Source organism: Staurois parvus, unplaced genomic scaffold (assembly GCF_062004578.1).
Source record: "Staurois parvus isolate SC_StPar_1 unplaced genomic scaffold, SC_StPar_1.0 ptg001042l, whole genome shotgun sequence".
Classification (NCBI taxonomy): Eukaryota; Metazoa; Chordata; class Amphibia; order Anura; family Ranidae; genus Staurois; species Staurois parvus.
In genome coordinates, this window is record NW_028318838.1 from 147,501 (window position 1) to 164,166 (window position 16,666).

Consider the following 16,666-nt stretch of genomic DNA (forward strand, 5'->3'; position numbering starts at 1 on the left):
CAGATGTTGACCCCTTCCTCCCCTGTGCCATTAGTACAGTGACAGTGCTTTTCTTTAACACTGATCACTGTATTGGTGTCACTGGGGATGTCAGTGACACCAATTCAATTCCCTCCCAGTGTCAGAATGGCCGCCGCAGTCCCGCTATAAGTCGCTGATCGCCGCCATTACTAGTAAAAAGAAAAAAAAATCCCAGTATCTATACCGCCATTTGTAGACGCTATAACTTTCACATAAACCAATTAATTTACACGTATGAGGATTTTTTTTTTAGCCAAGATACGGAGCAGAATACATTTTGGCCTAAATGTATGACAAAATTAGATTTTTTTATTTTTTTTACTGGAGATGTTTAATAGCAAAAAGTCAAAAATATATATTTTTTTTCTCAAAATTGTCGGTCTATTTTTTTTCTATAGCACAAAAAATAAAAATGCACAGGTGATCAAACACCACCTAAAGAAAGCTCAATTTGTGGGGAAAAAAAGATGTAAATTTCACTTGGGTGCAGCGTTGCATGACCGCACAATTGCCAGTTTAAGTAACGCAGCACCGTAATGCAAAAAATGGCCGGGTCAGGAAGGGGGGGAAATCCTCAGGAAGGCGAGTGGATACATTACAGTGAGGCTTATGTAGTAATTAAGTGTTGTTGCCTGGTGACCACTTCCTGTTATCTCACAAATATATTCTTATTCTTATTATAGCCAAATTAACCCCCCTAACTCCTCCCACAGTTTTTACACTACATAGACAGTAATATACAGAAACGTGCGGATTGTTCCCGATTGGTGTGCAATTACTTCGCCGAATGGTTCACAAAATATCAGCGTTTTTGTGGTGAAATTGGTCCCATAGGAATCAATGGCGGAATGTTCAAAACTAGAGTGGGAGCTCTTACACAACAGTTACTCCATCCACTCCACCCAGTTACTCCGCCCACTCCAGTTGTAGACTACTGGTGGAGGCAAGAACACGTCACACAATTTTCCCAGAAATTGTAGCTTTTCTATTTGTATGTACTATATTAATTTTTTCCATGAATAATGAAGTTACCCTCTAAATGTGGGAAAGCTGAAAAAAAGGAGCTTTGGATTCATTGTCTTTGCCAGATCTGCTGGAGATGTTTGCATTCCCCGTAGGATATAACCTACTCTTTATCTCACAGGTTTTACGGGAGACCCATCGAGGATTAAATGTGCCCACTTCACAGATGGGAACATGGCCTTCATAAGTCCGACACGAGTGGAACCGTTTTATATCGTTTTGGAGAATCCCACCTTCTCCTGCCTGGGCCCTCTGCTGTCATTTGTGAAAAAAAAGACCCCGATTCATGGAATTGTACTTCTCTACTTCCAAATCAATTGTCCAGGAGAGGCAGAATATCAAGAATATAAAATTCATCTTCATTTACTGCCACTTATTCCACACATCGAAGAGGTAAAAATGAGTTTTTATTTTTTAATTGTATATTCATTTTTAATAAAATACTGAAAGAACAACTCCATGAACTGATAGCCACATCCTCCTTGCTGCCCCACTGGTCCCTTCCTCAGGGCCCCAAGGAATTACCTAGTGCCTGAATGGGGGAGCATGTGACCTTCTCCCCTTGTTCTGGGATGCAGTGCCCAGGCCTGAGTGGCCAATTACCAGGCATTATAAACATGTGCAGAATGAAAAAAATCTGTTTTGTTTTGTTTTGATTCATTACTTAAATCATTTTGGTTTGTTCAATTCAATTTGGTTTTGGAATTTGTTCAATTTCATATTCTAATTCAATTCAACCAAATTCGGAAAATTCAAATTGGCATTCACATTCGAATTTATTCTATTCGACATTCAAATTTCAAAAGACAGTTATATTCTTTCAATTTCCTTCTATTCTATTTTATTGTGGGTTTTTTTTCTATTATATTCTGTTATTTTCTATTCTTTTCTAATCTATTTAAATTTTTTTTTATTCGAAATTCTAATTTTGGAAGATGGTTATATTCTTTCTATTGTATTCTATCCTATTCTTCTAAATTCTATTTTATTGTCTTTTCCATTCTATTATATTCTATTTAAATTCTTTCTATTTGAAATTTGAACTTCAGAAGACAGTTTTATTCTATGCTATTGTTTTTTTTCTATTCTATTCTGTTCTTTTCCATTCTTTTCTATTCTATTTGAATTTATTCTATTCAAAATTCAGATTTCAGAAGACAGGTATATTGTTTCTATTTTATTCTATTGTTTTCTTCTTTTCTATTCTGTTCTAATCTTTTCTATTCTAATCTATTCTATTCAATTTTTTTTCCTTTCTTCTATTGCGCTCACTGACATCCTTATATCTTTCTGGAAGACAGTTATATTCTTTCTATTTTTTTCTATTCTATTGTTTTTTTCTATTTAATTCTATTCCATTCTGTTCTAATCTATTCTAATCTATTCTCTAATTTTATATTGTCTTCTATTCTTTTCTATTTTATTTTAGTCTTTTCAGTTCTATTCTAGTCTATTCTATTATTTTATGTTCTATTCTTTTCATAATCATATTCGATTTGAATTTGATTCACGTTCAAGTCGAATTCGAAAACTAGAGTGGGAGCTGACAAAAGCTAGAGTGTGAGCTGAAAAATCAGGACAGGATTTCTAAACTGCCATCATTCCCTCATTTTCAAGCCCACCTACACAAATCTTATATCAAAACATTCAGCTATCTCTGCTGCCACTAAACATGTCCACGGCTAAGCCATAGTCCTGATAGTTTTCACAATATGACCATTTGTTTGCAACTCACGCCACCCATTGACATTCATTGAAACTCCACTCTAGACACCTCAAATTTGAAGGGCAATTTCTAAACTGTGACTGTGCCTTCATTTTTGTATTTCAGAGACATACTATGCATCGAAATGTAGGTCTACGTCTTGTGATTCTCACAATATAAAGCTCTTCGGTGTAGGATTTATAATTTTTAAACTACAACCGTTTGAAGAAGGCAACCGCCAGTGAAGTGAGCATGTTGGAGCAGTTTGTTTTTAACTGCTCTTCTATGCCCTTGCTGTAGAGTGAGTTGCATGAGTTTTTAACCCACTCCACCCAGTTACTCCGCCCACTCCATAAAGTTACTCTGCCCAGTCCAACCTTTTCACAGTTACTCCAGCCACCACAACCACACAACAGTTACTCCACCCAGTTACTCCGCCCACTCCAGTTGTAGACTACTGGTGGAGGCAAGAGCACTTCACACAATTTCCCCAGAAATTGTAGCTTTTCTAGTTACTATTGCAATCTGAATTTTCGAATAACGAAAAGTTTGTCAGAATTTTGGTTTAGATCGAAACCAGGCAAGCAAAGGAGAGAAGTCAGTCATTAACCATGTGTATGTTCCAACACAGAGCTCACATAACGATTGGACTTTCAGCTTCAACAGGAGAACCGGGACACTCATTGACATGGGGAAGGTGTCAGTAGGTTGGGGTTGTACTTTACGAAGAGCTGACCTGAACCTCATATGTGTTGGTTATGTGTTAGAGAAGACACTGGTAGCTTGTGATGAGGCAGAAGACTTTACTTGTGAGGCTTAAGTTGCAAACACACAGAACACATTTCAGCAGACTGTAATAGCAGCAGACATCTTAGTTGAGGAAGAGAGAGGAAGAGAGAGAACCAACAAGTCTTGCACATATGCACAACTAGCAACCTTAGTGTACAGTGCCATCTACTGGTCAAGTGATATTAACATACAATACTATATATAGTACATTATAGTACATGCTGTTGCATTCCTAACACCCCTTCTCAACGGCATGTGCATAATTATATGACATTTAGTCTCTTTTGTAGAAAACAATGACGTTCCCTTGGCAAAGGTTTGGTGAGTGCATCTGCAGTCATCTCCTCTGATGGGCAGTACTGGATGTCGATAACCCCTTGTTCTTGCATGTCTCTGAGCAGATGATATCTTACATCAATGTGCTTGTTTCTTGGGTTAATCTTCTCAGAGTGTGTAAGCTTTATGCATCCCTGATTGTCTTCAAAGATGGGTGTGGGTTGTGACATATTCAGTCCCATGTCTAGTAGAAGTTGACGAATCCAAATGGCTTCTTGACATGCATGTGCTGCTGCTATGTATTCCGCTTCAGTTGAAGAGAGTGCAACAGTCACTTGTTTCCGATGGTTTTGCGACCAGGAGGGAGTTCTGTTAGTGACCAAGTTTTATTTTCTTGAAGTGATTTTATTTCTTCTTCAGCTGCTTTTCTCCACTGATCGGCTTCCCTTCTCGGCAAAGTTTCTATGTCTTCCCAGGATGTTGGCTCCTGTGTTTGATGTGTTTTAGCAGCGTATGATAACCTGCGGGGTGGTATCCCTTTTGTCATTCGAGAGGATCTTCTGATTTCTGGTTGTTCAGTGGGTTCTATTGGCTCGTTGATTGTAAGTTCCACTTCTTGTTCTGGCTCTTGTCCTGCTTCGCATGGGTCAGTGTCTCTTGCCGATTCAGCGTGTAAATCCTCTCCACATTTTTCAAAAATTGTATTATTTGGTGCTTCACTTTCATCAAAATAAACACTGCGGCTTACTGTGACCTTGTTGGTCTTTGGACAAAGGATTCTATATCCCTTACTCTGCTCACTGTAGCCCACCAGAATGCCTTCTATGGCTTTGTTCTCCAACTTGGAGCGTTTCTGACTTGGAATGTGGGCATATGCTTTACAGCCAAACACTCTGATGTGTCCTACGTTAGGTTTTGATCCATTCCACATCTCATATGGTGTACTCTCAATAGCTTTTGATGGGAGCCTGTTTTGTAGGTATGTTGCAGTCATTATTGTTTCTCCCCAGTATTTGTTAGGTAAGGCAGCGTCCGAAATCATACATCTGGTCATTTCTACAAGAGTGCGATTCTTTCCGCTACACCGGTTTGCTCAGGAGTGTATGGTACAGTTGTTTGGTGTATAATACCTTGTTTCTTTAGGTATGATTCCATCTCTTTATTCATATATTCCCCTCCATTGTCATTGCGTATTATTCCAGGTTTCCTTTGAAACTTGTTGCTTGTCATAGCTACAAACTCTTGAAGTTTTTCTAATGTCTCACTTTTGTGCTTCATTAGATACGTTATTGTGTACCGGGAATAATCGTCGATGAAAGTCAGTAAATATCTGTTCCCGCCAGGTGTGATGGTTTTCATTGGTTCGCACACATCACTGTGTATCAGTTCCATGGGTTTAATGGTTTTACTCTGACTGGTCTGTGGAAGAGAGGTTCGGGTGGCCTTTGCTTTGATGCAACACGTGCACTTGTTGAGTGTGTGGCAAGGCAATATTTTCATGTCTTCTGATAGACCTCTCTTTGCAAAGTCCTTTATAGCTTCTGGGTTTCGATGCCCCAATCTTCTATGCCACAGGTGGATGCACTTGTCATGTGGGTTATGAGTTGCCGCATTAGCCTTCTCACTTTCAGTGACGAGTTTGTACAGATGTTCATTTAATCTTCCTCTTGCTAGGATTTGCTTTCCATTTTGAATTGTGCAGTCATTACCTCTGAACTGGACAGTGAGTCCATTGCTTGCAAGGGTTTTAACTGATAGGAGGCTTCCTTCTAGGCTTGGAACATATAGAACATTATTTACAAGGATGTTCTGCTTGCCCCCTGATGGCGTTTTGCAGTTCAGAAATCCCTGACCTTTACCTTCCGCTGTAATACTTTTCCCATTTGCTAGGAAGACTTTATCTTTTACACTAAAATCAATTTCTGTGAAGAATGTCTCGTTGCTTGTCATGTGACTTGTTGCCCCTGAATCAATGTACCATCCATGTGGGGTACTATTCTGAGTCACTTTAAAAGTACCACTCCATGATGCACTTTCATTTTCTTTCATGACCGCTTTAGCTCTTTCTCTTGTGGGTAGCTCCCGCTTTTGCTGCTCAGCTTTCCAGATTGAACAGTTCTTTTTCAGGTGACCAGCCTTTTGCAGTGAAAACATACCCTGGTTTCTTTGCTTTGTCTTATGCCTTCATGCACCTTCAGAGCTGCCTCTGGTCTCTCGTTCTCTTCACTATGCAAATTTTCCTTTCTTCTGCTGTATTCATCAATTAATTTCCCCTTAACATATTCTAACGTCAGTTCAGTTTCTGGTCTAGTTTCTAGAGCATTTATAAGGGCACTGTATGATTCTGGAAGGCTGCACAGAAGTATTGACACAACATGGTTGCTTTTTAACTCTTCACCTATTGCACCCAGCTGGTCCACAATTTCTAGCACAGCATTTACATGTTCACCCATTTCCTGCCCTTTTTCCAGCCTCATCTTATACAGTTTGCGTAGCAGATATAGTTTACTGTTTAGGTTTGCACATTCATGCAGTGTTTGTAATGCAGTCCACATACCTTTAGCTGTGCTTTCTTTCCTTATATGAATGAGTTGATCATCCTCCACTAACAGGCTTATGACTGCTTTTGCTTGCCTGTTTTTTCTGTCCCATTCTTCCGGGTTGTCATTGGGTCTGTGTGTATCTAGTACCGGCCACAAGTCATCTTTGGATAACAGCATTTCAAGCTTAAACTTCCATAGCTGGTAGTTGGTATTGTTGAGCTTTGCTATTGTAAACTTCATATCTGAAGTACTTGCCGTCTTTCAGTGAATTGGATACAGCTCTTGTGTCCTCACACAGGATTTGGTAGGATTGTAAATGCAGCACTTACTTGCTTGTAGTTTTCCTTTTTCCAGTGTCTGGAGCTGGGCCCATAACCTGTTGGTTATGTGTTAGAGAAGATACTGGTAGCTTGTGATGAGGCAGAAGACTTTACTTGTGAGGCTTAAGTTGCAAATATACAGAACACATTTCAGCAGACTGTAATAGCAGCAGACATCTTAGTTGAGGAAGAGAGAGAACCAACAAGTCTTGCACATATGCACAACTAGCAACCTTAGTGTACAGTGCCATCTACTGGTCAAGTGATATTAACACACAAATACTATATATAGTACATGCTGTTGCATTCCCAACAATATGGTCATTATATATTCTGTTACTCTTTTTTTTTGGCTCCTATGTATTGCTCTTATTTCTTGAACATAGAAAAATAATGCTTCCCTCCCATGATTCTGCACTAGCTAGGGTGTCAGTTATGTCTTACAACCTGATTAATCTTTACTTATTACAATTCCGCTTCAGAGACTTGACAAGGACAAGATGAAGTTTGGATTTCAGAAAATTGTAAAGCCTCCTCAGACCCTTGACACTGTATATGCAAAAACCAAATATCTCATTGCCAGTCGCCCACAAGACTATATACTTCCCAAGGTAACCATTACATTTAAATGCTGACACAAAGTCATTTACAGTCAGAATTAATCGTTGTAGGGAAGTTTGTTGATTATAGTTAGAAACAAGGCTGTGGATAAGGGGGTACCACCAGTCCTCAACGGGCCCAGGCTGGGTGAATCTGATGCAGGCAGGGAGGGTGATCAGCATGGCAGGGGGACAGTTAATGGAACCGATCCCCTGTATGGCTCTCTCTGCAGTAGTTGAAAGCAGGCTTCTGCTCTCCATCCCGCTGGCTTTCAGCTGTTGCTGAGAAAGCCATACTGGGGATCGGTTCTAGTGATTTCCCCCACCACAGAAGGCCTGGCTCGCAGTCTCTGCTCTAATTCATCCCAAAGGTGTTCTATGGGGTTGAGGTCAGGACTCTGTGCGGACCAGTCAAGTTCCTCCACCCCAAACTGGCTCCTCCATGTCTTTATGGACCTTGCTTTAAGCACTGGTGCGCAGTCATGTTGGAACAGAAAGGGGTCATCCCCAAATTCTTCCCACAAAGTTGGGAACATGAAATTGTCCAAAATGTTGCCTTAAGAGTTCCCTTCACTGGAACTAGGGGGCCAAGCCCAGCCCCTGAAAAACAAAAACCACACCATAATCCCCGCTCTACCAAACTTTACACTTGGCACAATTAAGGCAGGCAAGTACCGTTCTCCTAGCAACCACCAAACCCAGATATGTCCATTAGACTTCCAGACAGAGAACCATGATTGGTCACTCCAGAGAACACTTCTCCTCTGCTCTAGAGTCCAGTGATGGCGTGCTTTACACCACGGCATCCGACGCTTTGCATTGCACTTGGTGATGGAAGGCTTGGATGCAGCTGCTCGGCCATGGAAACCCATTCCATGAAGCTCTCTACGCACTGTTGTTGTGCTCATCTGAAGGCCACATGAAGTTTGGAGGTCTTTAGCTATTGACTCTGCAGACAGTTGGTGACTTCTGTGCACTGTGCGCTTCAGCATGCGCTGACCCCGCCCTGTCATGTGATGTGGCCTACCACTTGGTGGCTGAGTTGCTGTTGTTTCCAGTGGCTTCCACTTTGTTATAATCCCACTAACAGTTGAGCGTGGAATATTTAGTAGCCAGGAAATGTCACGGATGGACTTATTGCCCAGGTGGCCACCTATCACGGGACCACGCTTGGAGTCACTGAGCTCCTGAGAGCAACCCATTCTTTCACCAATGTTTGTAAAAGCACTCTGCGTGCCTAAGGGCTTGGTTTTATACAAGTCTCCTCCTGCGCTCAGAGAACCAGATCAGGAAATAATGGACAGACCATCCTCAGCAAAATAGGTCCATCTAATGAGCATTGCTGTGCAGCCCTTTAGGAAGGCTGTGGAAGCCTAGGACAATGCTGCAAACAAGAACAAAATAAAGTGCAAAAGCCTTGCGCATCACTTCAGAAATTTATTGAAGGATAAAACAGATGTATACTCACAAACACCAGAATTTAATATGCATATAATATCTAATACTGGCCAATAAGGCCAGAGACCTGTGCGAATCCAAAGTGGAGGAAGACCCTAAAGAATGGCTGCCGCGTTTCAAAGGGAGATCTGAGGAAGAAAGAATCTCCCTTTGAAATGCGTCAGAGATTCTTTCGGGTCCATCCATAGATGGATTTTTAGTAGATTTCTTGGAGGTTTTCTGCAGGTGCTTTCTGGAACCTGGAGGAGCCTATTCTGAGTATCTGGTGCTATGTCACCAGCCCACAAATGTGCCTTTGTATTAGGCTTATGTATGTACAGTAATTGCATGATAATTTGCTACATTCTGTGACCAAAACCTGATGTATTGATGATTTCTTAATTACATTTTCCAGACCCTTAAGTTCCAGACCAGTCATCACTCCGGACCTTACCAGTTCACAGAAATCATTATCATGGGAAATCCTATAAACATTTTTCTAGAGGTGGCAGAAGAAAGCACTAAAGAACCAGTTTGGGACACTATCTTAACAAAAGGTAACATTTATGTTTTAGTTTATTGGATAATTTGCTTGACAGACTGTGAGTTTCCAACTGAGAAAGAAATACATAAAAGTTTAAACTCTACTCACTTTCTACACCTCCAGCCCAGCGTCGGCAAGCCGGGGGGGGGGGGGGGCAGAAGGGGCATGTGCCCCAGGCATAGTGTTGATATGTGGATGAGGGAGTGTAATGGAACTGTCCCAGCCTGCGCTGAGTACTTCCGTTAAAATACCGCTTCCCTGTCCGAACACCGACAACAGACACCACAGATGACCATGCAAGACTAGACGACACCAATCTTGAAGTAATCCAGAAAGTAGACTAGTTTATTTTAACACAGATACAAGATATATACACTCAAGGGAACAATTCCCCCTCCCTGCATAATGACACAGGGCGGGGCAATCTACATTTAGTAAGGAGACACACCAACAGACAGTCCCATCAGGAGGGAGGGCTGCTGGAGACATCCCCCACCAAGCCCATAAACACATACATCCCATAATAGTTTGCTCCCAAGCAAGACACACAATAGAACAATGGGATGCAACCACATGGCATTAAACAATCTACAACCCCCACACAATATTAGGACAGATCACCCTGTACCCCTAACAGGCACAGGGTAACTTACACATAATAGGGATATGGGGAGCTGAGACAGGGGTCTCCCTCTCCAAAGTGAGCTGGGTTCTATGGGCCCCCCACCCAAAGTGACTCCCGTTACAGGGAGTGCACTGGAAACTTTGGCTGTTCCATTCTTCTGCACCTCACTGACAGGAAGGAATGCAACTTTTCCTCTGTCAGAAGGAGCGAGGGCTCGATGGCTGCTGGAGGGAAGAGTCTGCTCTTTCCTGCCTCCAATCGCAGTCTACTGTGGGCAGAAGAAAGCAAACTCCACCAAGAACACACCTCTATCTCAACACAGTGCTGCTGGGGAGTGAGGGAAGACTGCCCTTCTTCCTGTCTCCCCTTCTCATGTGATCTATGAGCCAGGAATGAGGAGAAGCTGCTCTCATTCCCATTGGATGATGCCCTGAGAAGCTGATATTTTCGAGTAAACAGAGGGTGTGTGTGTGTGTGTTTGTGGGGGGGGGGGTTGTCAACTCAGCCCTAAATCGCCCCTTTACTCCTCATAACCCCCCCCCCCAATACGTTTAAACTAATTAGTTTAAAGTTATAGCGTTTACAAATGGCGGTATATATACTGGGATTTTTTAAATTTTTTTACCAGTAATGGTGGCGATCAGCGACTTATAGCGGGACTGTGGTGGGCATTCTGACACTGGGGGGAACTGACTTGTTGTCACTGACGTCCCCAGTAACACCAACACAGTGATCAGAGCTAATAAAAAGCACTGACACTGTACTAATGGCATTGGGCAGGAAGGGGTTAACATCTGGGGCAATCAAAGGGTTATCTGTGCTGGGAGTGTTTTACTGTAAGCATGCTGCTATGCAGAGCCATCCAAAGCAGTGTGCAGGAGCTGACAGGGAGGAGTACTATTTTGTTCACAAACAGTTAACACCCCCCCATCCTTGGAGATCCTCAGCAATCACAGGACGCCTGCGAGTAATCACCAGCCGGGACCTGGTGATTGGTGGCCGCAAATGGGGGCGCAGGTAGGGCGCACATGCGTCTCGGTGCGCGCGCCCTACCCGGAATTGCAAAATCACGTATATTTACGTGATTTTGCGCACAGCTGCTGCCCTGTAGCAGTATTTTTGCTATGGGGAGGCGCTAAAGCGGTTAAGTTCAGCTATGCTCTCAGTTTTCATGTATGAGCTTCAACAAATCTATAATATATATGTTTTAAATAATCATGGGAATATGTGATCTAATCCACAACCATCCTTATTATTTTTAGGAGACATAAAACGTTTATCAAAATTAGTAGATAAGCCGAGGAGCATGGAGGGTAAGTGAACTGTAATTTGTAAACTGTAATGTTGTATCTTCAAAGTTCCCCCAATACCTTTTATTATAGTTCTATGAAAAGTGAAATATGAACTCACAAAGCTTAGGTTTCTTCATTTCAAACCTGGCATTCCTTCATATGGGGGGTGGAGAGGGGGTGGTTCTTAAGATTTCCTTTTTATTGAAGACTGGGGGAAACATATCATTTTTACCATTGTGCGGTCATATTCCACTCTCCCTCCATGTCCTGGTGGTGAATTAGCCAGATCTACATCGGGAGGATATCTGTGTCTGGAATAAAGACAAGGGAGTTTTATCCATTTCATGAGTTGGTAATGTTGGAGGTGTCAAAGTGACAGCTTCATGAATTCCAGAATGTGGACGGTTGTTGGGGCCGGACATGGGGCCTGTTCCATCAAGCTGCAATAGTGCTGTAATATTGAGTGAGAATAATATCTGAGAGGCAGCATTGACATGCTTTGGATGATATTCCGCACACCTTAAATCAGGGCTTAATAAAGTTGCTTTAAATCTAGGAGCCAGTTAAAAAAGTTAGGAGCCAGGTGGGGAGGGCAGCATGACGGGAGGGAGACAGCGTCACAGGAGGGGGGTAACGGGACAAGAGGGGGGTAGCAGGACAAGAGGGGGGCAGCGGGACAGGAACGGAAAGTGTCATGGGAGGGGGCAGCAAGACAGGAGGGGGCAGTGGGACATGAGGGGGGGGCAGTAGGACAGGAATGGGGCAGTGGAACAGGTGGGGAGCAGCGTCACAGGAGGGGAGCAGCATCACAGGTGAGAAGCATCATCACAGGAGGGGAGGCAGTGGGACAGGAGGGAGAAATGTGATGGGAGGGGACAGTGGGATAGGAGAGGGTAGCGGGACAGGTGGGAGGCAGCATCACATGAGGGGGGGGCAGTGGGACAGGAGCTGGGCAGTGGGACAGGTGGGGGGCAGCATCACAGGGGGGGCAGCATAACAGGAGGGGGGCAGTGTCACAGGTGGTGGGCAGCATCACAGGAGGAGGGCAGCAGGATAGGTAGGGGGCAGCCTCACAGGAGGGGAGCAGCAAGACAGGTGGGAGGCAGCGTCACAGGAGGGGGGCAGTATCACAGGAGGGGAGCAGCAGGGACAGGTGGGGAGCAGTGGGGGCAGTGTCACAGTAGGGGGGCAGTGGAATAGGTGGGGGGGCAGCAGGACAGGGGGGGGGCAGCAGGATAGGTGGGGGGCAGCGGGACAGGTGGGGGGGAGCATCACAGAAGGGGGGCAGAAGAACAGGTGGGGGCAGCAGGACAGGTAGGGGGCAGCGGGACAGGTGTGGGGGAGGATCACAAAAGGGGGCAGCAGGACAGGTGAGGGGCAGCAGGACAGGTGGGGGGGAGCATCACAGAAGGGGGGCAGAAGAACAGGTGGGACAGCAAGACAGGTAGGGGGCAGCAGGATAGGTGGGGGGGAGGATCACAGAAGGGGGTCAGTGGGACAGGTGGGGGCAGCAGGACAGGTAAGGGGCAGTTGGACAGGTGGGGGGAGCATCACAGAAAGGGGGCAGACGAACAGGTGGGGGCAGCAGGACAGGTAGGGGGCAGCGGGACAGGTGGGGGGGAGGATCACAGAAGGGGGGCAGTGGGACAATTGGGGGCAGCAGGACAGGTGAGGGGCAGCGGGACAGCTCTGACCTGTTCAGCAGTGGCTTCTGGCACCTGGGAATTGTCCAGCCCTGCTTTAGACAATAGACCTAATCACCTTGTCATTCCAGGCAAATTCAATGGGTCTGATAAAAGCCCACCTTATACTTACCTTCCCAGCACTCCCCTTCCACTCACTCCTTTGTGGGTGCTGCTGCAAAACCCCTGCATCAGGGGTGACTTATTTCTATGATACAGTGCTGAAGCCCAACCACCAGTTGCCTGACCCAAGCACTGTCCAATGACGCATGGGGTTACATTATCACTCCTTCTAGGTTCCAGCACTGGCCAACACTGGGGTAATTTTGTTCTTGGTGGGGGATCAATGTGAAATGTGTATGTATGATTTTTATAATTATTTTAGTTGCATCCTCTCCACCAGAACATTTTGTGGATAAACACAGAAAGGCTCTTATCGAAAAACTGTCCCACGTAGATCCGGTTCTGGACGATCTGCTGGCCCACAGTCTTCTGACCCAGGAGCAGTATGACATAATACGTAGGAGGGAACCTCACCAAGAGAAGATGAGGCAGCTCTATCAATATACAACCTCCTGGGGCACCCCACACAAGGAGAAGCTTTACGAGGCTATACTAAGGTGCAACAGGCCTCTTGTCATTGACCTTGAGGGATCATAAACTGCCATTTAGTAAGGTTTGCCATACTCGAGAAGACTACCTAGCCTAATCACATGTGCTGTGTCCTACTACTATTCTAATTGATAGAATTGCTGCCTTATCTTCGTTTTGTTTCTCATTTTTTTTCCCTGAAAATAACTTGTTTGTTAACCCCCGCTCAGTTATATTCAAAGTGAGAGATCAAAGTCAACCCAAATAGCCTATTCTTGACCTGTACACCTAGGTCATGGATATTGTATGGAAAGTCGCAGTACATTCAGTGGAGCTGACTTACTAAAGGCAAATAGACTGTTTACTTTGCATGGGAAGTTGCACTTTGCAAGGGAATTTTCCCCAGAGCTTAGTGAATGTGGTGGAACTTCACTTTGCAAAGAATACCTAAGATGGACCTGATGGATAACTAGCCTCTTAGTTCCCCATTAGGCTCTGTCCACCCAGTGGGGTTCACTAAATACTTAATTTGTTTAAGGGACTTTGCCCCAGAGCTTAGTGAATTTCATGGTGAATTTTCACTTTGCCGAGAAAACCCAATCATATGCAAGAAAAAGTAAAATTTTGCTTGTGTATGACTGGATGATGGAAGTCAACAGATTCTCCTTATTCACTAAGCTCTGGGATTAATTCTCCTGCAAAGGGAGCGACCTATTTGCCATTAGTAAATCAACCCCAGTGCCTCCATTGATTCATAAAGTATATGTATTACCAAACCTTCATTTTTTGTTTTTCGAATAGAGTAGGGAAGGTTTAGAAGCCCTGTGACTTTCTTCAGTTTAGACCATTTGCTTTTTTTTTTTTATTTTATGCAATTGAAATTGAAATTAGATTGAATAATCTGCTGTTCTTATTTTTTCATTTTTGTTTTGAAAATAAAATTGAATTAATGATATATATATATTTTTTTTTTTTTTGCATATCAGGAGCTTCCTCCTTGGTGATTGCCATAGTTATCTCTGAAAATATCATGTGATAATAGTGGAAGGAACAATTATATTCGGGGCAGCACAGTGGCTAAATGGTTAGCACTTCCACCTAGTAGCACTAGGGGTCGTTGGTTCAAATCCCAACCACAGCACCACCTGCCTGGAGTTTGCATGCTCTCCCTGTGCCTGCGTGGGCTTCCTCTGGGTGCTCCAGTTTCCTCCTACACTCCAAAGACATGCTGGTAGGTGAATTGATTCCTTTCCAAATTGTCCCTAGTATGTGTATGTATGAATGTGAGTTAGGGACCTTAGATTGTACGCCCCTTGAGGGTTAGGGACTGATGTGAATTTACAGGATATATGTAAAGTGCTGCGTAATGACAGCACTATATAAGTACCTGAAATAAATACATTTCAAACTGAACACATATCAAACGTCTGGTTTGCAAATGCATAGAAAATATTCGCTAAACTACCAAAATACATTCACATTGAATGCTGGTTTGTATAATATGTTCCCGTTAAATAGATTCTAGATCACCATGGGACAATAGCATGGCAACTCAGGGTATAATAATTCATATTTTACATCTTTACTGGTGCTAAGAGTTCTACAATTAAAATTTAAAATTGAGTTATTAGTAAAGTTATATTTTGTATTTTACGAATTTATAATCCATACACTGAGAACATGAAGCTGAAAATCTTTTAAGGAGCGATGATACAAAATACCATCCCCAGTATGTGCCTACAGTGCATGTATGTGTAATATATGTACTACAGATGAGAAAACACAAAATAAAGTTTTTCCAACAATTTTCTTTGTCATTTTTACATTTTCTCATTTGTGGGTTGTTGGTGAATGTTCTTCGTGACTTGTTTACAAGTAATAACTTCAGTTTAAAAGTCCATACATACATAAAGTATATCCAATACAACAAACACTGTACTCCTGCGCTAGGAAAGGACTCAGTAGACCCAATAGGAATGTTCTGGAATTTTCTGGAATATGCACTGCTTGCTGCCCTCAACAGACCGGGGTGGTCCAAATACACTGGATACAAATGGAGAAACAGAAAAAGGGCGCACCGACCTAGTGCATTATCGTTTAAAAATATATTTATTAAAGAAACAAAAATAGGTATCATACTCACAATGGACATAATAACACAGGCATGTCAAACTGAACAAGATGTATGATCCAAACAGCATCTGAGTCCATACGATGGAACCCTGGATGACCAACTGACTAACGCGTTTCGAGGACACAACCTCTTCCTCAGAGCCAACTTCCTCCTTCTGAGGAAGAGGTTGTGTCCTCGAAACGCGTTAGACAGTTGGTCATCCAGGGTTCCATCGTATGGAATCAGATGTTGTTTGGATCATACACCTTGTTCAGTTTGACATGCCTGTGTTATTATGTCCATTGTGAGTATGATACCTATTTTTGTTTCTTTAATAAATTATTTTAAACGATAATGCACTAGGTCGGTGCGCCCTTTTTCTGTTTCTCCATTTGTATCCAATACATAAAGTATATACTTATTTTGGCTAAGAAAGCATGTAAATGTCTTTTCCAGACTGGGGAACAGCAGTGCTCATCCAATGAGGTTCTTGTAATGACTGAATCTGTGTTTTATAATGTAATGTATACAGTGTATCTTTATAAAGAAGAGGCCATTGTCACCTAAACAGAGTGGTGTAGCCATAGAGGATGGTCCACCCCAGATCCAGCCATGTTGGGAATAGGACACCCCTCTCTCTGAATGCACATTGCCTCATTATCTGCAACTCTCCAGGCTTCGCAGTACCACCCTTCACAGCCTTGTCAGACTTCATATACAGACACCATAAAATGTCAAGGAAAGCTCTCCTAAGCTCCTTGTCTCTGTGTCATATAACACTGGGGTGGGGGTAGATTTAAGAGGACTTCCCTCACTCTGCCAGGCACCACAGTGCTGAGGTCAGGCAAGTGTTTGTGTAAAGAGGGGGGCTACTGGGAAAGGTAGAGGTGGGTTGTTGGGGATGGGGGGGGGGGGTCCTGGTGAAGGTAGGTTTGCTTCTGGGGGCTTTGCAGGGGGAGGGGAGATTTTTGCTGGTAGTGAGATGTGCTGAGGGTGGTGTGTGTTTTTTTTTTTTTGCCGGGGGAGGGGTTTATGGCGGTGAGGACAGATTTTTGCTTGATGGAAGGAATTTTTGTCCATATGTTCCCATATTTGCTGGTACGCTG

General features: G+C 43.3%; 1 protein-coding gene across 1 annotated transcript in view; it reads left to right on the plus strand.

Annotated features, from left to right (window-relative positions):
• The window catches only part of LOC149440965 (uncharacterized), an 86,354-nt gene extending 71,102 nt beyond the window's left edge, over positions 1–15,252 (plus strand). The window contains exons 14-18 of the mRNA XM_089657922.1: positions 1,166–1,437; positions 7,160–7,288; positions 9,129–9,270; positions 11,145–11,195; positions 13,260–15,252. Of these exons, the coding sequence (XP_089514048.1) occupies positions 1,166–1,437; positions 7,160–7,288; positions 9,129–9,270; positions 11,145–11,195; positions 13,260–13,516 (851 nt within the window). The 3' untranslated portion in view covers positions 13,517–15,252. The remainder of the gene's footprint in view (positions 1–1,165; positions 1,438–7,159; positions 7,289–9,128; positions 9,271–11,144; positions 11,196–13,259) is intronic.
• The last annotated feature ends 1,414 nt before the right edge of the window (positions 15,253–16,666 follow it).